This window comes from Xenopus tropicalis, chromosome 9, assembly GCF_000004195.4.
Source record: "Xenopus tropicalis strain Nigerian chromosome 9, UCB_Xtro_10.0, whole genome shotgun sequence".
Lineage (NCBI taxonomy): Eukaryota > Metazoa > Chordata > Amphibia > Anura > Pipidae > Xenopus > Xenopus tropicalis.
This window is the reverse complement of record NC_030685.2, coordinates 38,336,121-38,359,633: the sequence shown is the minus strand read 5'-3', so window position 1 is coordinate 38,359,633 and position 23,513 is coordinate 38,336,121. Positions and strand designations below refer to the sequence as shown.

General features: G+C 38.2%; 2 protein-coding genes across 2 annotated transcripts; one reads left to right on the top strand and one right to left on the bottom strand.

Moving 5' to 3' along the window:
- Positions 1 to 2,520: 2,520 nt before the first annotated feature.
- Positions 2,521 to 6,154, bottom strand: tmem186 (transmembrane protein 186). The gene is made up of 2 exons (XM_002939439.5): positions 6,060 to 6,154; positions 2,521 to 3,443 (listed from the first exon to the last, which is right to left on the bottom strand). Exon 2 carries the CDS (start codon positions 3,432 to 3,434, stop codon positions 2,706 to 2,708), a length of 729 nt encoding a protein of 242 aa, XP_002939485.2. The 5' UTR covers positions 3,435 to 3,443; positions 6,060 to 6,154; the 3' UTR covers positions 2,521 to 2,705.
- A 137-nt stretch (positions 6,155 to 6,291) lies between these two features.
- pmm1 (phosphomannomutase 1) lies at positions 6,292 to 23,509 on the top strand. The gene is given in 8 exon segments (NM_001112950.1): positions 6,292 to 6,392; positions 7,721 to 7,832; positions 12,690 to 12,766; positions 13,496 to 13,587; positions 13,845 to 13,944; positions 14,823 to 14,898; positions 15,623 to 15,738; positions 20,697 to 23,509. Coding segments are annotated over 8 exon segments (741 nt in total). The 5' UTR covers positions 6,292 to 6,329; the 3' UTR covers positions 20,802 to 23,509.
- The last annotated feature ends 4 nt before the right edge of the window (positions 23,510 to 23,513 follow it).

The following is a 23,513-nucleotide window of genomic DNA, read 5'->3' as shown; positions in this document are numbered from 1 at the left end:
GTAAATTAAGAATCACTGAATAAGTTTACAACAATTAATTTTGATCATACCTGGCAGGGTAGTTAGGCAGTTATTTATTAGCAGTCTGATCTACAAATACATCTTTCTTTGTATCATTAATAAAGGCCTTTACACACAATAAACCGTTTAAAGGGGACCCATAACCATACATAAAAAACTAATATAAAAAAAATCTTTCTAAATTAAACATGAGACCTAAATTATTTTTCTAATTAAAACATCCATACCTGTTAGAAAGGTATTTGAAAATCTAAGCTGTCAATCATATACTGCCTCAGGTATACAAGCAATTTCCATTCTGCACTTCCTAGATGTCACTGCACTCCTTGTATTTGCCTTCCATGTATCACGCATAATAAAATACAAGTGCTGGGAGTTTCAATACACGGTTCCAAAAAAGACGTCCCTACTCTAAAGAGCTTACAGCTCACATATAAACACATACCATTATATGTCTAGCATATAGATATTATATATTATTATGTTGGGTTGAAAAACCCAACATACTGTTCTTCGACTTATTCTTCCGCTTTTTCTTCTTATTCTTAGCGCCCCCCATTTTCTAAAGGCTACTCCTCCTACAGTTTTAGGGTTACAACACCCAAACTCTCCACAGTTCTTCGCCCTATAGCGGAGCAGGCTGCTTGTGCTTTTCTAAGTGATCCCGCCCCCCGTCTTTTTGTGGTGCCACTCCGAACCCCCCAATTTTCCCATTGACTTTGACAGGGAAGATTTTGAAACTGCTGCCACTCTTACAACTTTGAAGCTGCACCCCCCAAACTTGAATAACATAATCATGGGGGTCACCCCGAAAGAAACTGTGACATTCGTTGGATGATCCACAGTGGGAGGAGCCAACAACAGTCAATTTCACCAATTGACTTTAATGGGGAAGTTTAAACTGCTGCCTCTTACAGCTTTCAGGCTACATTCCCCAAACTTGAATCACATAGTCATGACCTTTGGACTTTCAGTGGAGGAAATTCAGCCTGCTGCCATACATACAGTATTAACACCAGGATCCCCAAACTCTTACAGTTGGTCACTAGGGGACTGCAGTTTTAGGTTTGAAAAAGTGGGCGAAGCCACCAACAGCCAATCAGATTTCACCTATTAAATTTTACTGGTTTAATGCCAGGGCTCCCAAACTTTGCAGCTTGTCACTGGGTGACTATGTCCCAAATTTAGAAAATTGGGCGGAGCCAACAACAGCAAATCAGATTTTACCTATAGACTTTTATTGGTTTAAATTTAAACTGCTGCCATTCTTTAAATATAAATACTAAGGTCCCCAAACTTTGCAAAGTTAGTCACCAGGTAACTGCGCTTCAAGGTTAGAAAAAGTGGGCGGTGCCACCAACAGCCAATCAGATTTTACCTGTTGACTTATAATGCGGAAATTCAACCGGCTGCAATTCTCACAGTGTAAATATCAAGGTACCCAAACTCTTTAAAGGGGACAGCATTTTTAGGTTTGAAGTGGGTGGAGCCACCAACAGCCAATCAGAATTCATCTATTAAATTTCATTAGTTTAAATTTAGAATGCTGTCATTGTCACATTATTTATTCCAGAATGCCCACTGTTTGTCACTGGGTAACTGCAGTTCCAGGTTAGAAAAACTGGTTGGAGCAAACAACAGCCAATAAGATTTCATTCAGTGACTTAATGTTTTTCAAACCAACATGGAGTTTGTTCTTAAACTTCCCATTCTAATTCTAACTTTCATCCATTTAATGCAGCAGTACCATCCCCAGGCCCATATATTGTATTGCTGCATTTATAGGGCTAAAGAAGTCTGAACATACAGCCCAACTGCCTAGAGGTTTCTTGCTGTGCACTCCCACAAGTCCCTTCTAGTCCCAAAAATTCAGTAAAATACGAAATGTCATCTTCAGAATATCAGATATTATTTAAGTAGCAGTGTGATATTGTTTTTGTCTGAAAAAAGAATATATTATTTTCACTTCCCCTATAAACATTTTTTCTGGTTCACCCAGGCCGTAGTTTGCATGGTAAGCCTAAATATAATTTTATGATTACTGAAGGCAAAAGTAAGGAATTTAATATACTGTATGCATCTTGGAACTCAAGAGTTTTCGTGAATCTTGCAGTAAATGATATAACAGCATATGGGACATTTTCTCTTCAGTTAAATAGGAAACAGCACTCTGGCTGAAGAATGCCAGTACTGGGGCTGACATGTGTTTCCTATTAGAGTGAAAGGGATGCAGAGGGATAAGAGAGGCACTTCTCTGCCACCAGCCTAATAATCAAAGATGAGATCCTCCATCTTTTTGTGAAGTCAAATTTTTAAAACCCTATTCTCAAGCCTTAAAAATGAATAGAGACTAGGAACAGGGAATTTCATTCTCATGACTTGCCATTTTTATTTCCTTATTTCTGTAGTCCTGATTATTAGCTAGCAGGTTATGTATGTCAGTAACCTGGATACTCACAGGATATTTGTCCATCCTAAACTATCTTCTGCTCATGTTAAAAGGGTATGTATGTGTGCAAATATATCTATATATCATTGTATACTGCCTGAGTGTATTTTACTGCATTTCCAAGCAGGAACTATTATCAACCAATAGAAAAGCAAATTATCAATTTATTTCCAAGCAAACAGGAAACTGAAGCACTTACTTTAATTATTTTTATTTAGGCTAACTTGCACTTTAATTACTTCAAATCGTCTATACATTTTATAGCTCCAAACAGTCTAATAAACTTCTCTTTGTCCAAAATGATTCCAAACTGAGAAGTAAAATACAGTGTGTCTGAGCTACTATATCGTTTGAACTGGAGGATAGTTTCACGTCTGTGGTCTCCAGTCTCTGAGAGTGCTTTCACATCATCAATTGGAATATAAAGATCCTTCCTCTTTCCCCAAAATGTCAGATGGGAAACTTTTAAGGTGGTGCCTGCTGTGTTTAAATATATCATCCCAATAATTCTTCTGAGGTAGAAACTCAGGCAGTACAGCATAAGACCTGCAAACAGTGCTGTGCCAGTAGAATACACAACCCATAAATATGTGACCTGACCTTGAATATAGTAATAATACATGGGCGGAAGGAATATAGCAGTCAGTGCTGTCTGAAGAAGCTTTAGACGAGAAACAGCTCGGCAGTACTTTATTCCTGGAAACTTATAAATCATCGTGAACTTCTCAGTGTTACTGATCCCGGCTAAGAGAGGAGGAGATGAAGAGAAATAAATCTGATTCATTAGAGGAAGTGGTGCTTTGCTTCGATGATGAAGAAAGAGATAAGAACAGCCTTGACATGATGTCAGTGACACTGAAGAGGATCTGAAGAAAGTTGTTCTGCAAAGTAACTTGGAACTCCAGGCCAACTGGCCCATGTGTAAATACTTTATGCATCTAGATATCAGGCATACATGGGCCATGACTGGGTCCTGCAAAGGAGAAACAATATAACTGTTAGATCATAATGCCTTATATATACTCACATTACCTAAAATTTTTCAAGGAAAAGTTCACAGAAAATTGAAATTATTAGCCTTCCTATTCTGCTTATTTTCCACCCACAGCTTTCTATTCTTATCTTGTATTTCTTATCTTTCTGTTCATACCCTCTATTATTCATCTTACATTCTGTGTTCCAAACTACTGCATTGTGGCTATGGTACCTGTTGCTAATTAACTGCCTCTTGGACTGTCTATACCAGTACTGTGCTGCAATTTACATGTAGTGCTCAAATAATTTGTCATACCACATGTTCCAAGGCCAGAATATGTTATAGAATGGCATGATTTCAGCTACTTTTTTTTTTTTAATTTTGTTTTTTAATGATTTGCTTTCCACTTCTGCCTCTTTCCAAGTTTTAAATTCAAAAAGTTATTTCTTTCTCAGGTAACAATTTTATTGTTATTATTACTTATCGTTCATCTTTCAGTCTCTCATTTAAAGGGGTAGTTCACCTTTAAATTAAATTTTACTATGATGTAGAGAGTGATATTCGGAAACAATTTGCAATTTGGATTTTCAGCAGCTAACTGGTTGCTAGGGGTCAATTTAACGTAGAAACCAGGCCCTGGATTAAAAGAGGCCAGAACATTAAAATGAGAGGGCATGTATATAAGGATAAGGCTAAAAAGTTTCAATAATAACTAGAAAGGGAAGTTTGAGAAAAAACTTCATGTTGGGTTGAAAAACATGAAGTCACTGCATGGGCTCCTCCAACTTTCTCTGACCTTGGACCACAGTTATACAGTAAAAACCACTGTGCAAAGTTTGGGGACCCTGGTTTTAATAGTGTCTGAATGGCAGCAACTTAAATTTGATTGGTGGTTGGTGGCTCAACCCCCTTTTTCTAACCTGGAACTGCAGTTACCCAGTGACTAACTCTGGTAAGTTTAGGGACCCTAGGATTAATAGTTAAAGAACGGCAGCAGTTTAAACCAATAAAAGTCAATAGGTGAATTGTGATTGGTGGTTGTGCCCCTTTTTCTAACCTTGAGTCAAAGTCACCCAGTGACAAACAGTGGGCACCCTGGCATAAATAGTGTGAGACTGGCAGCATTTTAAATTTAAAGCAAAATTGAAAGTCAATAGGTAAACTCTGATTGGCTGTTGGTGGCTCCGTCCACTTTTTTAACCTTGAACCACAGTCACCTGGTGCCTAACCCTGCAAAGTTTGGGGACTTCCACCGTCAACAGGTAAAATCTGATTGGCTGTTCACAGCTCCGCCCACTTTTGGGCATCCAACAATCATCATATTTTCATTCAGGCTGGCCCCATGACTATGTGATTCAAGTTTGGGGAGTGTAGCCTCAAAGCTGTAAGATTGGCAGCAGTTTCAATTTCCCCATTAAAGTCAATGGGTAAAATTTGATTGGCCCCTCCCACTTTGGGGGTCATCCAACAAATGTTGCTGTTTCATTCGGGGTGACCCCATTATTATGTTATTCAAGTTTGGGGGGTGCAGCTTCAAAGCTGTAAGTGTGCCAGCAGTTTGAATATCTTCCCTGTCAAAGTCAATGGAAAAATTGGGGGGTTCGGAGCGGCGCAATCGCTTAGAAAAGCACAAGCAACCTGCTCCTCTATAGGCCGAAGAAGTGTGGGGAGTTTGGGTGTTGTACCCCTAAAACTGTAGGAGGAGTAGCGGTTAGAAAATGGGGGGCACTAAGAAGAAGAAGAAGCGGAAGAATAATAATGGGTCAGTGACCCCCCATATGACAGCTGGAAAGAGAATTTCTGAGAAAGGCAAATAATTGAAAAATTATAAAAGTTAAAAAATGAAGACCAATGAAAAATTTGGGACATTCTTAAAATAGTAAAAATTGACAAAAAGGTGAATAATCCCTTTAAAAAAAAGACTTGTGGCAACAATGGATTAAATACCAATGCACATTGGCATAACTAGATGTTACTGGGCATCTTTGCAGTCCTGTAGATTGTAAGCTCTTGCGAGCAGGGCCCTCTCACCCTATTCTTACTCTGCATACCCGTGTTTGTTAAACTTTTTAAAATCCCTGTTTGTTTAAATTTATTGTGAAGTGGTGCATAATTTGCTGGCATTATATAAATGAATGATGATTCTGCCTATTTGAGTAAGTAACAGGGGTGATGAAGGGGTTAAACGCCCTTGGCCACTCAGTTTAACCCATATATCTGCTGGCAGGATGGCAAAGATACCCACTTTGATGCCCCTTTTCCTTAGTTGTTTATCAGACTGAATAAGAAAGGATTGCCCCCTTGGTGCCAGTTTTCCTGCCTTTCCGGGCCAGGCTGGGACAAGCCGGAGTTAACGTAGCGCAACGCTGTCAATGAATGTGATCTGTTAAATTTGTGGTGCAAGTTTATTTCTTTAAAACACCAGTTACTAATAAAACCAACATCAAGGCACCCAACGCCCTTCTTATTTATTTTTGCATTTCTCTTGTGCATAGCAATTTTCTGTTTCTAAATACATCAATTTTTTAAATAAAATGTCATATTTGAACACTTCCTTGTACGAGTTCCCTAAGCCTAAGGGAAGGACAGGCAGCTCGATTCTTCTATACTCACCCCTGTCCGCACTCCTACACACGCTTCTCCTTTGCTAAACTTCCCAGCGCACTAAGCTACAATCACTTCCGATTCCATGCGAGGCATTCTGGGAGATTGAGTTCTTTTGTCAATGAACAGTCGGTGACATCCTGACTCCGGCAATACAGTTCCCGTCATGCTCTGGGCTTCAGGACCCAAATAGGAAGTTGTGATGTGGCTTGTTTGACATTTGAAAGGACTGTGTTTCTCCATTCATCTGAGCTGAGAAAGATCCGACTGGCAGCAGTCATGGCTCAATGTGACGTTCTGTGCTTGTTCGATGTGGATGGCACCCTGACAGCAGCCAGGCAGGTACCAGTATCAGAACCGAGAACTATTCACAAGGATCTGTCACTTTTGGCACAAGTTTATTTTCACACAGCATTGCAAACATGTTATGTGTGTATATGTTGCATTTATATACTGCATGTAAATGCAGTGCTTAAAGTTAACGCAATAGGACAGAGTAAGATTAAGACTTTACCAGAATATAAATAACAGTACAAAATTCTACCCTTCTGCCCCATTAAGTTTATAGTTTATGTTGGATTCCGGGCTGCAACCGGGAATTCATAGTGTATGTTGCATTTCAGTAAAATGCATCCATTTTGACCTGCTAATTGCATAGAATTGATTTAGAAGGGGGGGGGGGGTTAAATTCCCTTTATATATTATAACATTATTATAAGTACTAAGAGGTAGCTAACAAATTGTGACCACATCAGTGATTAAGCTTTTTCCTTGTACTAAGTCTAGAAGTAGGTAAAATTAGGTAAAAAATTAATACATTTCACTTTACTTCTAAAAAAGTGATGGTCAGTGTTTACACCTTCTATGGGGAATAAGTTTTCTTGTACTTGTGACTGGGTTTATCTTTTTTACTGACAAACAACAAAGGTCTTAGCTTGCTTTATGACAATAAACATTTAGTACATGCTGCTTGGAGTACATTTTGGGACACACTGCTAATGACAAGCACTGCTACAAGTAGGTGAAATCACCAAGAAGCTCTGTATCTTCGAGTAATCCTAGATTACTTTTTTTTTTTTATGCACTGTCTGCATAAAAAGTAAGGATAATTTTAACAAAATGCAGATATTGGTTCAAACTGCCATGTTTTTTGCACAATTGAACTCAGCCTGCATTCACACCATGGATGCAGGTCTTTGTGGTCCAGCGAGGAGTTCAAGACCCTGTGCACCCCCAACCTGACAACCTGAAAAAACAGGCACTCTGCAGAGCTGTATTCACAAGGGACCACTGGGGAGGGGGCATATAGGAGTTTTCTATCCTTCCCCCCTAATTGCATTTCATTCTATCTTTGGGAGGCTAAAAATTCATGCCCGCCAGCACATTAATTATTAATCTGCTGTGAGGTGCAGAGCATAGCTGGCCCTTATGCTGGGTAAATGGTCAGTAATAGGCAGAATTTTGAGCCCCTTTGAGCTGTAGCATTTGCACGTGGGACAATGATAAATGACCCCAGCATGTCTTGCATTTACATGAATGATGCAGGCAATAGGGAGCTGAAGTTCAACCATGATAAAGGGTCCATCTTTTGGACCCCATGTTTGAGAGAATTATGAGTACGATTTTTCCCAGAGCAGTATATTTTATTATATTATTATTGTATTTTACAGAAAGTCACAAAAGACATGGCAGAATTTCTAGAAGAGCTGAGAAAAAGGGTAAAAGTTGGGGTTGTTGGAGGTTCAGATTTTGAAAAAATCAAGGAACAGCTTGGAGATGATGGTAAGGCAAACAAACATGACAAAGGCGAATAAACAAAGATGACTGTTGAAAATGACTCCAATGAAACAGCTAAAGAAAGATATAGTAAAGGGGTGGTTCACCTTTAGGTAAGCTTTATAGAATGTTATAGCAACTTTGCAGTTGGTCTTATTATATAAATTATTATTAATAATAATATTAATAAGAATTAATATTTCTTTTATAGTTTTTAAATTACTTGCCTGTCTCTTTTGACTCTTTTCACTGGACCCAGCAGCTGAGGCTACATTTATTGTTATTGTATTAGTTATATTTCTATTTAGGCCCTTCTCTGTTCGTATTCCCAACTCTTGTGCAAACAACTGCCTGGTTGCTAGGGTAAATTGCACCATAGCAACCAGATAGCTGCTAAAATACCAAAGTGGAGAGCTGCTAAAAAAAAACCAAAATAACTGAAAAACCATAAAAATTACGACCAATTGCAAATTGTTTTAGAATATCCAATTGTCTGCATCATACTAAAAGTTATTTTAAGGTGAACTACCCCTTTAGGTAAGACACAAGTGTCCATCACATTTGTGTTGACTGACAACTGTGAATACTGTCAGGCTTCTTACGTACTAGAGAGCACTAGTAGTGCATTCTGCAGAGTGCATAAACAAGAGCAGATTGGTGTGTTTTCTTTATTTGCAGTGAACCATTTCTAAACTGCAGGGACTTGTATTTGCTCCTACAGGGGTCACGAAAAATTTGCACCACCAGGCAATGGCATGCTGGGGAGCACTACTTGCACCCTATGTAAGGCTGGACAAGGACAACCACTTGCAAGTACCTTGCATTCATTCATAAAATGCAAGCAGACACACCTGTGAATGCAAGTTGTATCCAAAACCCCGTACTTGGCAGCCATGACATAAAGAGCGCCCTTGTTGCACAGTACACTGCAGTCTATGCCTTGTGGTGAATATGCTGACTGAGGTGCAGAGTGCTGTTACACTCATTCCTTCAATATGATCTATGTCACTTTTGGAGCCTGTAGAAGCATCGAGTTTAGGCATTGTGAATGCAAAGTTTTGCATTTGTGTGTTGTGTTGCGTTTTCTCATGACGGACATGACTGCTTTTACCTTTTAAGAAGCAATGGTCTCAGCAGAAATTTGAGAGTTCAAAAGTAAATTTTAGCCCCCATACTTTCTGCAGGGGACAAGTCAGGATTCTGAATGATTTAGGGTAAGCCATCAGGACAGTAATTTACATTTTATGTTGTTATGACTGCTTTCTTACTATGTGATAAGAATACATTATACTTCTGTTAATATAACCATGTAAAGCTTAAGGGCTCAGAGTAGAACTTTTGATATATTTAAGATACACATATTTTGGAAATATAAAAGACTAAAAGTGCTAAGAGTGGTTATAATATAACTTTCCCACGTAACACTACTAAAAATAACTATTTTTTAGAATATAAAACAGGTAGAATTTAATCCAGAAGAAATGCGTAGTTGGTAAATTATATAATGCTGTAGATGAAAGTTAAATAGATGAAAATTACAGCACTTATCAGATCAAGAAGGATAAGTTCAGCACAAGTCACAGTCCTATAATGACATAAATGGCATGAAAAGACTGTGATAAATGGTTACATGAATAATGGATGATGGAGCTGAGATGGGTGGTGAAAGCTGAATGGTGACTTGCTGTGCACATGAGCAGTGATGAATCAGTACACTTTGATCTCTGCTATAAGGCACCCATCAGGAGGTACCAACTATGCAAATATGCATTGCTATAACTATAATTAAATGTCATCTAACGAATAAAATATTTAGTATTTACAAGGGATTTGTATATATATTTGTAGCAAAAGGTATTGGCTAGGATGTTTATGTTTGACATTAGGGCTCCCCAACCCACAACCAACGTAAATATATGTGTCCCCACTTTTCTACTGCTTTTATGCTCATTTTGTCCTTTCTGCTCCACACTTAAATATGTTTCGACTTAACATCGTTTCTGCCATTATAAAATCTTCTCTCCTGCTTTGCACTCTTCTTCTGCCTGCCATTCTCTTGTGCGTTAACTTTTTGTATCTTTTTAAAAAAAAAAATTAAGTCAGTCTGCTTCTGCTTTCAGCTTTATTTTACCTTTATCTCTGATTATATCTCAGCCACACAGCCTTTACTTCTAAGTATTGCTCCTTCTTACTCATTGTTAATTTCCCAAAACTAAGTGCATGTTTGCCTGCACTATTAACAAGCAAGGTGATTGGATACAGCAAGTGGTTTATAATGACCAGTCATTTATTCTTGCAGTCAAAGATGCTTTTTATTTTACAAAGCGCTTGAGTTGCTAATTGCAGGTGCAGACATGTTAAAATTCAAGTGATAATGACACCCCCTTTTTGAAAATCTAAATGATGATGGTGCTGTATTTGGAGCTACAGCAGTCTGAAAATACAGTTTGAATATTTGCAAGCAAAGAGTTGCTGTTTATTATTTCCTATGGAAGCAACTTCCAGTGTGCCTATAGGGATCCCTGCTGGTGTGTCTTATTGTGTCTACTAAACTCATATTTATTTGTCTTGGTTCTATTCTGTGGCAAAAAATGCACCTATGTATGTACAGTGGAGGAAATAATTATTTGACCCCTCACTGATTTTGTAAGTTTGTCCAATGACAAAGAAATGAAAAGTCTCAGAACAGTATCATTTCAATGGTAGGTTTATTTTAACAGTGGCAGATAGCACATCAAAAGGAAAATCGAAAAAATAACTTTAAATAAAAGATAGCAACTGATTTGCATTTCATTGAGTGAAATAAGTTTTTGAACCCTCTAACAAAAAAAGACTTAATACTTAGTGGAAAAACCCTTGTTTGCAAGCACAGAGGTCAAACGTTTCTTGTAATTGATGACCAAGTTTGCGCACATTTTAGGAGGAATGTTGGTCCACTCCTCTTTGCAGATCATCTCTAAATCCCTAAGGTTTCGAGGCTGTCTCTGTGCAACTCTGAGCTTGAGCTCCCTCCATAGGTTTTCTATTGGATTAAGGTCCGGAGACTGACTAGGCCACTCCATGACCTTAATGTGCTTCTTCTTGAGCCACTCCTTTGTTGCCTTTGCTGTATGTTTTGGGTCACTGTCGTGCTGGAACACCCATCCACGACCCATTTTCAGTTTCCTGGCAGAGGGAAGGAGGTTGTCGTTCAGGATTTCACGATACATGGCTCCGTCCATTTTCCCGTTAATGCGAATAAGTTGTCCTGTGCCCTTAGCAGAAAAACACCCCCAAAGCAAAATGTTTCCACCCCCATGCTTGACGGTGGGGACGGTGTTTTGGGGGTCATAGGCAGCATTTTTCGCTCCAAACACAGCGAGTTGAGTTAATGCCAAAGAGCTCTATTTTGGTCTCATCAGACCACAGCACCTTCTCCCAGTCACTCACAGAATCATTCAGGTGTTCATTGGCAAACTTCAGACGGGCCTGCACATGTGCCTTCTTGAGCAGGGGGACCTTGCGAGCCCTGCAGGATTTTAATCCATTGCGGTGTAATGTGTTTCCAATGGTTTTCTTGGTGACTGTGGTCCCTGCTAATTTGAGGTCATTAACTAACTCCTCCCGTGTAGTTCTAGGATGCTTTTTCACCTTTCTCAGAATCATTGACACCCCACGAGGTGAGATCTTGCGTGGAGCCCCAGAGCGAGGTCGATTGATGGTCATTTTGTGCTCCTTCCATTTTCGAACAATCGCACCAACAGTTGTCACCTTCTCTCCCAGCTTCTTGCTAATGGTTTTGTAGCCCATTCCAGCCTTGTGCAGGTCTACAATTTTGTCTCTGACATCCTTGGACAGCTCTTTGGTCTTTCCCATGTTGGAGAGTTTGGAGTCTGCTTGATTGATTGATTCTGTGGACAGGTGTCTTTTATACAGGTGACTAGTTAAGACAGGTGTTCTTAATGAGGTTGACTAATTGAGTAGAAGTGTCTAACCACTCTGTGGGAGCCAGAACTCTTAATGGTTGGTAGGGGTTCAAAAACTTATTTCACTCAATGAAATGCAAATCAGTTGCTATCTTTTATTTAAAGTTATTTTTTCGATTTTCCTTTTGATGTGCTATCTGCCACTGTTAAAATAAACCTACCATTGAAATGATACTGTTCTGAGACTTTTCATTTCTTTGTCATTGGACAAACTTACAAAATCAGTGAGGGGTCAAATAATTATTTCCTCCACTGTATGTATGTGTTTTTTGTCAAACATGTTTAATAGTTCACTCCTGTGTTCAACTCCAATGTTCAACACAAGCTCAATTTTAGTTTCCAGTTCCCTGGTTCTTATAAGGTAGGTAATCATGTAACTAGTGCACAAATAAAAACACCAGAATTAATTTTTGTTCATCAGAAAGGTCCTTACAAAGGAGGAACTTGTTTATACAGAACTCATCTACATTTAAACAAACCCAGCTAATTACAGTGGAGGTATAGAAAGTACTTCATAATAAAACATGGCAAAAATACAAATTATATTTATTGTGCTCATGTTGAAAAAAGGTGTGCATGAGTGTATACTGCCCCTTTAACATTGCCCCTCTTACTAAATCAAATGCTGTTCTATTTTGGTGCTTTTTCTTTTTTTCTGCCCAATGATGCATTTCTTCGTAGCATGCTAATCACAGACACTTTGAACGTAGGATGTTGATTTTTTAAGTGTGGAGCAGAAAGGACAAAATGAGCATAAAAGCAGTAGAAAAGTGGGGACACATTTATTTACGTTGGTTGTGATAATGCAGTGGCCTGTACTACTGTAAGTAACACAAACTTATTACTTTATTATTCCTCAAAATTGAATTGATTCCTTATTTACTTATTTGTCTTTCAGTTGTTGAAAAATTTGACTATGTATTTGCTGAAAACGGGCTTGTAGCATATAAAGATGGGAAATTCTTGTGCAAACAGGTGAGTCTGGAACTGGAGCCATTTTGTGTAACTTGGTATTTAAGGTGGCAAAAAATGTACGTATGTATGTATGTGTTTTTTGTCAAACATGTTTAATACTTCACGATTCAAAGGAAGGTAAGCAGAAACTCGTATGTGTTATAACGAAGACATTTTGGGAAAATTTGGCTTTTTGTGATGTCAGTTGTACAAAGGTACCCATACACTTGCTAGTGAATGAGCCCAGGTTGATGCCATTCCTGATATATATGTGACCAAGGCTTGATCAGCTATCATTTGGGCAGGCTGGAGAATTCAAGCTAGCCAAGGACTGAACCAAGCTAGAAATAATGTTATCCCTGAATTTAGAAAATAAACACAGACAGACACACACACCGACCCCCCCCATTCTTAGAATAGGAGTTTACTAAAGCAAAGATTCTCTGAGATCCTCCTTGTATTTCCAAAATACCATTTCAAAACATGATTATGTTTCCCATACCTTAATTTGCCATTTACCCCACCAAGAACACGCCTGGTCCTTGGACATGAAATAGGGAAGTGCATATGGGATCTTTGTTTTTGGACTGGCACAGAAATTGTTGCTGTTCTTTCGTACATTGCAGATTTGTCAGTGTAGCTAAGCCTATATAGATATCTATTGGGAAATGCATTTGATTTGTGATTTTCTAAAAATTAAATTGTAAATTCTGTTTATGAATTTTGAATATAAACTTTCCATTTGTGTAGAGCATTCATGCCCACTTGGGAGAGGATCTGCTGCAAGATATCATCAACTACTGTCTAAGTTACATTGCAAAGCTCAAACTACCAAAGAAAAGGTTTGTGGTAATGCTAAATAAGTAATAGGCCATAGCAGCTCTGAATTCTTTTATGGAAGGTATAATGTATACATTGTTTTCTGACTGTTCAACATATAAAAAGAATGAATTAATGAAATGTGTGGGTGCAGAGAAACAATGGCTAAGCATAGAAGAGCTTTTTTACATTTTTCAGTTATATTAATTATAAAATAAGAATGTACATTGTTTGTTGTTACTTGTGGAATATTTTTCAGTTGCACTGTTTATGATTTCAGAGGCACGTTTGTGGAATTCCGAAATGGAATGCTTAATGTTTCCCCTATAGGAAGAAACTGCACTCAAGAGGAACGCATAGAATTCTATGAACTGGATAAAGTAGGTGATTGTCTGCTACTGCTGCTGAAAATCTAAAGAGCAATTAATACAAACTGCACAACTTCCTTTGTTATATATGCAAAAAGAATGCAGGCTTCATCTTAGCAGCACCTGTCTACTACATTTATTCTTTATATGTTCAGCCCATTCTGAGTGGACTGATTAATCCCACAAAAACAGGATGTGGTTAGTATAATGTATTCTGCTGTCAGCATTTGGCTGGAACATATTTGCAAATGCATACTGAAGCACAGGGCATACACATTCATATATTGTTTAGTATAGGTAGGGACTAGAAAAGTAGACATAAATCATAAGTACATGAGCTTTATATGCATATGCTTGAACTAAAATGTGTTCTGTATGTATTTATGTTTGGTAAAATGTCAAATGGATTGTGGTGTTGTTTTTATCCTTATTCCCACTCTCCCCTTCTGTAATAAACATGGTTAGTTTAAGGCTTTGACACACTTCTACCTATGGTAGAGATGAAAACATGCTTCACCACCTTATTAGTTTCACATTATCCGCCTGATGTACCTGTACAGTACAAATTACCATATTGTCTTCATGGTGTCTCTATTTTTGCATATGAATCATTAATTATTTTTTAGATACAATAAAGAATGCAAAATAAAGTGTATGTCTGAAGCATGAGGAAATATTTATGTTTATAATAGCCTATTAGGGTGCATAAGTGTAGGCTCAAGTTTTGTTTGCCCTTTATTCAGATGCTTGCTCTGCCATACTTTTAAAACAGCACTGTATGCATAGGTGCTAAGGCAAGTCTGTGCAAGCCATTATTTAGCCACATACAATCTTTCTTTAATAATCTTAGGATTTTTGACACTTTTGTGTTGTATTTTTTTATAAAAAAGAAAGAACAGTTCCGAGACAAATTTGTGGCAGAATTACAAAGAGAATTTTCAGGAAGAGGCCTTACATTTTCAATAGGTAAGTTATATTTCATATTTACAAGGCTTCATTTGTGTAATAAGTCCAGTAGCGCCATGCCAGACCTTAATGAAGCCTGCAAAATTAAGAGGTTTAGCAGTCTTGCCAACAAACATCACATTTGTTGGCAAAAAACTGTTTGCTAAATGAACAATTACAAACTTGAAACAATATATTAATTGTATGGTCCTTTAAGGTGATGGGGTGATGCTTGCTTTAGTCTTATGGAATGGGTGATGCTTGCTATAGAAGGTGGAATGGGTGATGCTTGCTTTAGTCTTGTGGAATGGGTGATGCTTGCTGTAGAACATGGAATCAGTGATGGTTAGATGCTGGAATGAATGATACAAGATAGAAATTGAGAAACCTGGTGCTATATACAATTTTTTGTTTTACATTCACTATAGCAATGTAGTGTTTTGTGTGTCCCTACTCAGTAATGACAATCAAATCATTGAGGATTTCAGCCAAATGTTTTCCACTGATGGCAGTGGGTGGCACAACAAACTTCACTTGATTCACATTGTGCTAGTGAGTGTTTATGGACAACTTTTTGGATACCTTGTGTTTTACCCCATTGCCAATTAACAACACATGCTATAGAAGAAAAAATTAAATACAGATATTGTATTTATAGATACAGATATTTTATGGGCCAATGTATTTTCTGTCAGGTTCTATATATCGCATGCATAAAATGCTTTTCATTTTTTTTATTTAATAGGAGGTCAGATAAGTTTTGACGTGTTTCCCACTGGTTGGGACAAGACATTCTGCTTAGGAATCCTTGAGAATGAGGGCTTTTCAAAGATCTATTTCTTTGGTGACAAAACAATGCCAGTGAGTATTTGCTGACATACCAAATGTTACAGTATAATATATATCACATTAGGTTTCAGTTTAATTTGAAAGCAAATTTCTATATTTGCATCTTAAAGTGAACCTGTGTGCTGATACAGTACAATTATCTATGGCTTGCTAAAACCTACGTTCTTTCATTTTCAGATGCAGTTCAAATTTCATATTGTTAAAACTCAAATGTAAAGGGTTTATTTATAAAGGTATTAAGAATACATCTCAATACTTTTATAAATAAGGTATTTTATTAAAGTTATGGTGGCTGTTTCCTGGTAAATATGGGAAGTGCTGCTATACTGACATGCTTTTATAAAACTGTCTAATTTAATGTCTAGCTGGGTGGGTGTAAAAAACAATCAGTGAGAAGTTTCACTACTTTTCCACAATGCCTATACCAAAATTGTTTTGACCTCTAGAACTTGTCATATTGTCTTTAATGGGTAGCACCAGGTCTGAGGTGGTGTCAAGTAATGGTGTAAATCAAAAAACACACTTAGGGGTATATTTATTATTTGGAGTATAAATTGGAGTAAAACATTTTCGGCGATGTTGCTTATAGCAGCCAATCAGATTCTTTTAACTTTGCAGAAACTTCTGCCTTCTAATTTTAAATTTATAAATTATTAAATGCTTTTGCCTAGCCATTCCTTGTACATTTAATTCACTCTCCCCTATAATTAACCTGATTGCTTGTCTCTTAACCTTTCCGGGGCATTTTGGTAAGGAGCTTTCAGAGGCACTTATTTACTTTCAGCTTTTGCTTAGCCTTTTGCTATGTTAAGTAGAACTTAGCAGTATTGGAACTTACAAATACATTTCCTGGATGTGAGCTACAGAGTGAAACTGGCAATACACTGTATCACTCTATTGGCAAAGAAAAATATAGAGCAGAATAAAAACATTAAAATATTGTCTTTATATTTGGTCTGAACCATTGTTCATTCAATGCCCAGTAGATGGCACTGCATGGAACATGTCCTTTAATGTTTGGTTTGTTGTTTATTTTAAATAGATCTTGTGCCTGGCACAGTTTGCCTAAGAGCACTTGGCTCCAGTGGGCAGGTTACCCATGTCTTTATTTTATTTTATGTATTCTAATGTTGCTGCAAAGGGTTTTCACGTTGGTTCCCTACAAACCTAGAAATGTATTTATTTAATGTGAAGTTTTACCTTCTGTTCCTTAGTCTGTCGCTGCCTGTGGCCTGCCTGCTATAGTGACCATGCCCTTACCAGCATGCTATAGGCGCAAAGTATAAGAGATGCTACAGGGAAAATTTTTCCTGTCTTTGGCAGCTGTAGTTTGTTGATTTCCTGTTGATTCTAAGCAACATATGAGCCCAGGTCTCTCTTGTACGCACCTAAGGGACTGATACAGTGATTTTGTTTCTGAAGCCTCCAGTGGTGGGTCAAACAGCCTGGGCACCCTGGCCAGCTACCGCGCCCCTGCACCCTTTCCCCTGTGTGCGTGTGTGCGTGCGCAGTGAAGTCATAGGTGGTGGCACGCAGGAGGCAAGAGAGGTCACCCCCCATGGTTGCGCCTCTTCTGCCTACATCTAGTATTGGCCTCTTCTTTATCTGGAAAACTTGATTTCTACATTTGTAGGAAGTATAAATGTCTATTAGAATAAATATTACCCTCAGCAGCTCCTTATCTTCTGATCGTGGCTTGTTAGGCCATCTTTTATGTGACACCACATACACATGGTGCTCTGGGCTGCTGAAAAACTAAGGGGCCCATTTACTAATGCTCGGATTTTTTGTTTTTACAATTTTGATTTTGTAGCGCTAAAAGTTGCAGAAAAAAAAGTCTAGAATTTTTCGAGGTTTACTATGCATAATGCCTATAAATTATAATGCCTATAAATCTGAATCCAAGAATTTGCCAGCTAAAACGTGCCAAAATCACGTCGAAGTCAATGGCAGATGTCCCTTCCCTTCCCTGGAGAATCATTCTTTGCTACAAAACTTTAGAGGTTTCCGGATTTTTGACACTGGTTTTTTTTTATGTGCGACAGTCCAAAACAGTAGATGTTTTGAAAAAAATCCGAGTTTCGCAACTTTTCTGTGACTTTTTCAGTTCAGACATTTGTGGACATCAGTTTATTAGGATTTTTTTTAAAATGAAAAAAAAGGTTAGAGTTTTAGTAAATCTGCCCCTAAGATTCTATTTCTGTGCAGCCTTTAATTGTGGATTCTAGATTTCCTGTATATTGTGAGTCGGTCCTTAAGCTCAGGTAAGTGACAGCTGCCCAGAACATGTGCTGGGAATCAGTAGTAAAGAACCACACTGGGGCATTTTTTAGACACAGATCTTGGATGTGGTGGCCCTGGGCTGGTTCTGAAGCATAAACATAAGGTGTAGAATTTCTAGCCTTGCTCTATATTGAGCTTCAGTTTTCTATTAAAATAATTTGATGTTGGCAGATATCTGGTTTTCTTCTCTCTTTTTGTGTTTTTTTTCTGGTTATAACTCTACTACTAAAACTACTATAACTATAAAGGGAATATTGATTTTAAAACAGATTTATTAAAAAGGCTTAGTGGATTTTTTTTTGTGACAGCAGTGGTTCACCAATGAAGATGATTAAGTTAAAAAGGACACTGGGAAATGGTCTTTCTGCATTTAGGATCTTGATAGTGGTTTTTATATAATATTTACCATACCTATTTATACAAAAAATGAGAATGTTAGCTAGTTTTTATGCGTTATATTTTAGTTTATATTTTATCTGTATGTCTAATTCTTAACTTTTAGCATGAAATAAATTACAGAAATACCTTCTATGCATCTCCAAATCATATTTGATTCAGCTGAATTTATTGAATGTTTCCTAGAGGTGCTTGGCAAGTCTTCTTGTTACCTCTATAGGCAACTGTTGCTACCTGAATCATTTCTCTTTGTACACCACAACCTGTAGGATTCTGTTTTGTGCACTTGTCCAAATTTCTTTCTTTCAAGTGGCACTTTGCAGCTCTGTATGTTCCCAGGCTTTTCCATCCCTTCCCTGGGAACACTGCGAAGTGCTTCAACTCTTTACACCTAAGAGCAGAGGGGGAGATTTACTAATCCAGGAACGCTCCGAGTGTTCGTTCGGCGTATTTTCAGCGACTTTTTCGTACTTTGTGCGACTTTTTTGTATTTTTCACAACTTTTTTGTGCTTTTTGACAAAATCGTATTGTTGTGACGAGTTTCGGATTCATTCAAGCTTCGTTATCGTAACTTTCCTTGGGTAAGGTAGGAGCTGCAGAGTGCCATTAATTCCTATTGGAGGCTTCCAAAATCATGCACAGAAGGATTAAAGCCGGAAAGGTTTTCCTGCATTTTACAATCGTTTGGTCCGAAAATTTAGTGATTGCCAATACGATATTATTGTGACTAATACGATTTTTTCGTAAGTATATTCGTGATATTCGGGATTCCAACTCGTGTTTGCATGAATGTGCCCCTAAGTGTTAGTCAGCGAGTGGATCAGGATGTCCTCATTTAATATAGTATTTAATAAAGTATTATTAATAAAGTTACAAAGGCACCCATTAGTGGTCATGCAGGCAATACTTTCACTTCGTATTACAACCTTACTAGCTTCTGCCACCTTCAGGGTCTAATGTCTGCCTTTCAAAACTGACTACCTAAGACTGCTATTCGTCTTAAAAATGGCAGGTACTTATAGTTTATACATCATATTTATTGAATAGGAAATTAGCAGTTACCTTACCTTTCTGCAGCTGCAGTTAATGGGTCTTTTAAGTAAAATAAGAACAACACACGGGAGCACTTACCGCTCAAACCCTGGTGTGCTACTCACGGACCCGTTCCCAGTGGATGCTTCTGAGGAACTGGCGGGATGCCACGAAACGCGTAAAGTGTAGATCCATTGGGATTTACATTTGCCTTTTACTGATGATGGAATAAAGACTGATTTTTATTTTTACCTTTGTGGTGCTACGCTACTTTTTTCTTTGTATTTCTAATGGATCTTTTAAGAGCTGGATGGCATTTGGCCTGGTAAAACCTTTTGCAGGCCCTTGTTAGCAATCCTCCAGAATGAGACAGACACTATGGGGCTGATTTACTAACCCACGAATCCGACCCGAATTGGAAAAGTTCCGACTTGAAAACGAATATTTTGCAACTTTTTCGTATGTTTTGCGATTTTTTCGGATTCTGTACGAATTTTTCGGATCCAATACGATTTTTGCGTAAAAACGCGAGTTTTTCGTATCCATTACGAAAGTTGCGTAAAAAGTTGCGCATTTTGCGTAGCGTTAAAACTTACGCGAAAAGTTGCGCATTTTTCGCGTAAGTTTTAACGCTACGCAAAATGCGCAACTTTTTACGCAACTTTCGTAATGGATAGGAAAACTCGCGTTTTTACGCAAAAATCGTATTGGATCCGAAAAATTCGTAAAGAATCCGAAAAAATCGCAAAACATACGAAAAAATCGCAAAGTACCGATCATTACGAAAAAAACGCAATCGGACTCCATTCGACCCGTTCGTGGGTAAGTAAATCAGCCCCTATGTATTGGGCTGATGGGGAGCTGTTTGGGCCTCTGTGTACTTGAAATGCCAGATCCTATTTTGAATCTCAGACCTGTACTTCCCAGAAAATCCAGCCACTCTTCATGTGCAGTCATGATGGGGCCCATGTTAGAGACTGCTGATTCCTTTACATTTAACCTTTCCCCTTAACTCATATGATGGTGTTGTAACAAGCTAACTGGCGTGTATATGCTACAGAGGCCTCAATGCCCACATACTATTTTCGAGTGATTAATTGTTCCTGTGCTTCAGTATAGTACCTATTATACTTGCTGCCAGCATGCCGCTGTTAAACCAGATTACCTGGAGAGTCACTATGAATATGAGACTGCATGTGGAATATTCTTGTATACAAATCACATTACTAAAATAATAAAGTGCTTGTGTTGTTTGTAGGGTGGAAATGACTATGAAATTTACACAGACTCCAGGACGATCGGCCATTCCGTGACATCTCCAGGAGAAACAAGGACAATCTGCACAGAGCTATTCTTTCAATGACCCATTATATGAAATGAATGGCACTAATTAGATTCAACAGCGTAATCAAACATTCTTGACTGATAATCTCTTCAAATAGCATTGAACCAATTACAATCTTGCCTTTCCCTGTAGTCCATTAATCAGTAATTGCTGCTCAGAGCTCATCGTGAGAGAGAGACTGGATCACCCAGATGTTGCTGGTACCATGTACACTGGAGATGTGCAGTACATTCATCAGGCACAATTTAGCAGCGGTGGCCCCAATTTCAGCCCCTGTATATGTTTTGCATTGCCAACTAAAAATAGCAGAAACCTGTAATATATTTAATGTCAGTGATTGTGTAATGCATCTGCCTGCTGTTATTTAATTTCATTTACCTTTAGGGATGTCCCAGAGCTGTTCAATCATGCTGGGAGGTTTAAGGCAGCAGCAGTTACAAGGTCATTAGTATTTGTTTTGTATGTATGCAAGGCTATAGGCTTCTCTGTATTTCCTACAATCCAGTTTCCATTTTATACTGGGATCTATGGTCATTATAGGCTCATGCTATATTTGGTCAGAACTATCATTATAAACAAAAATATCCTACCCTGTGCTGATACAGGTTGCAATAAGCCAGCAACGGCATTTAGGGAACATAATCAGTCTATTAGTAGAGATTGCTTTCATTTAGCTTTCCCCATTAAACTTCAACAGAACTTGATCGGATGATGATGCTGTATAAGCAATGCAGGCAGGCAGGGCAAGGGGGCTGGTGGTTACATGGAATGTAATCTTCCTGCTCCAGAAAAGCATCTCCAAACAACTTTTCTGCATTAAGGTTTTACATTCATTCCCACTATGGGACAGGAGAAATCAGCAGTACTGTATTTTTGTTTTTTAATGACAAGTTCAATTGGTATTTCAACTTAATGTGACCATAAATGTGACTTTAGACAGCAAGGGATGTGGCAAGTTTTGGAGGTGCCAATAAGAGCTATAATTGGCTAATAGCCCCATATGGACTGGCAGCCTACAGGAGGCTCTGTTTGGCATTATACTTGGTTTTCATGCAACCAAAGCTTGCCTCCTCTAACCAGAAACTCAAAAATAAGCACCTGCTTTGAGGCCACTGGGAGCAACAATCAAGGGGTTGGTGAGCGACATGTTGCTCACAAGCCACTGACTGGGGATCACTGCCATTACATTTGTAAGGGAAATAAAATAAACATCAATTGTTTTGCATGTAGGTGCAATTTCTTATTTTTCCTAATGAAATAGGTCAAAACCCTTTGTGTCACGTTTACATTCTATTCAATTTGATACTGGGATGTCCTGGTATATGATCTGTGTCTTACTTAATGCCTCAATTTTAATTCTTTTTATGGTAATAGATTATTTTCTCTGTGGCTGAAAAAGGTCAAGTTAGTTTGAGGGAACCGATTCCCGCACAGGTCATAAACTGAGGTGTAAATCCAGTTTTTATACAGTATAGTACATATCCCTGTAGTGCTAATTAGAATCTATGTTCTGGTCTCTTTCTTATCTATGTATCTAAATAACTGATACACAATATCCTTCTGCCAGGGAAAGCTAAAGTGTAGGCACTTTATATCACGTAGGTGAAAAGAAGTGTAAAATAAATCTTGGCAGTAACTGGCAGCAAAAGTAGGTTCTTGGCAGCTGTGTGTTATTCACCGCCAGGCAGCACATAACCATGGCAGCCTTACTAATGTACTCAAGGTCCCCTGAAATGCAGTGCACGGTCTTGTGTGCAGTCACCTAACTGCCTGCAGCACTCTGCAAAGTTACTTTTTAGGATTAAATTAGTTTGAACGATCGCTCTCAATCCATTAACTTTTTTTTTTTTTGTCATGTCTTGTATTTCTCTGTATAATCGATTAGTTCCACTAGGTACAAATGCCAGACCACTTACTGACTGACATACAGCTGCTGCAGACTACAATTCAAGAGGCAGTGCGGGAATGATTTCTAAGGTGTCGCTGTACAATATTACAGGAAGCAGAAACCTTTTACCACAGCTGGACTAGAGGGGCAGCCAATGACTTCAGTTTTCTTACCTACTGTATTCTATGTACTTCTGGCTAAAATTTATTGTGGGAATAATATGAAGGTTTGCTTGTAATTTTATGAATGATATTGCACAGGTGTTCAGGAATACTAAGTTACTTATGTTTTCTTACAGACTATGAAAGTAAATGATTATTAATGAATCTGAGACGCTGGTCATTATTTTATTTTGCAATGATACAGAGCAGTAATATTCAGTTATCTGATATAAAACATATTGATGCACCAGATTAATGGACGCCACCCACATAAGGCTAGGTGCTACACTGGGCTGTTCCTTGGCCTGTCTAAGTACAGTCCAAAAAACTGCCTCTCCATTTGCATCCACTCGTGTGTGTCCCTAGGCACTGTGTTGGCAAGGCTGCATACTCACGGAGAGGATATCTGCAGGAAAATGCATTCTTACATGCTCGGAATAGCTGAATATCAGTAGCTGATGCTATAGTGCAGGTGATGCTCTGCTGAATCTTGGTGTTTCAAATGGTTTTATTAAACTAGAGTTAGACATACAGCTCATGATGCAGAATATCCACAAGATACAATGGTGTCTCCATACTACCATCCAGGGCTGAATTGTAACTGTAAAAGAAAAGCAATGTACACGGTATATTTAACCTAACACCCCATAAAACAAAAATAAAGATTCTGCAACAAATGTG

Excerpts from the sequence above, each read along its gene's own strand:
- tmem186 (XM_002939439.5), bottom strand. The coding sequence starts at position 3,434 with ATGGCCCATGTATGCCTGATATCTAGATGCATAAAGTATTTACACATG.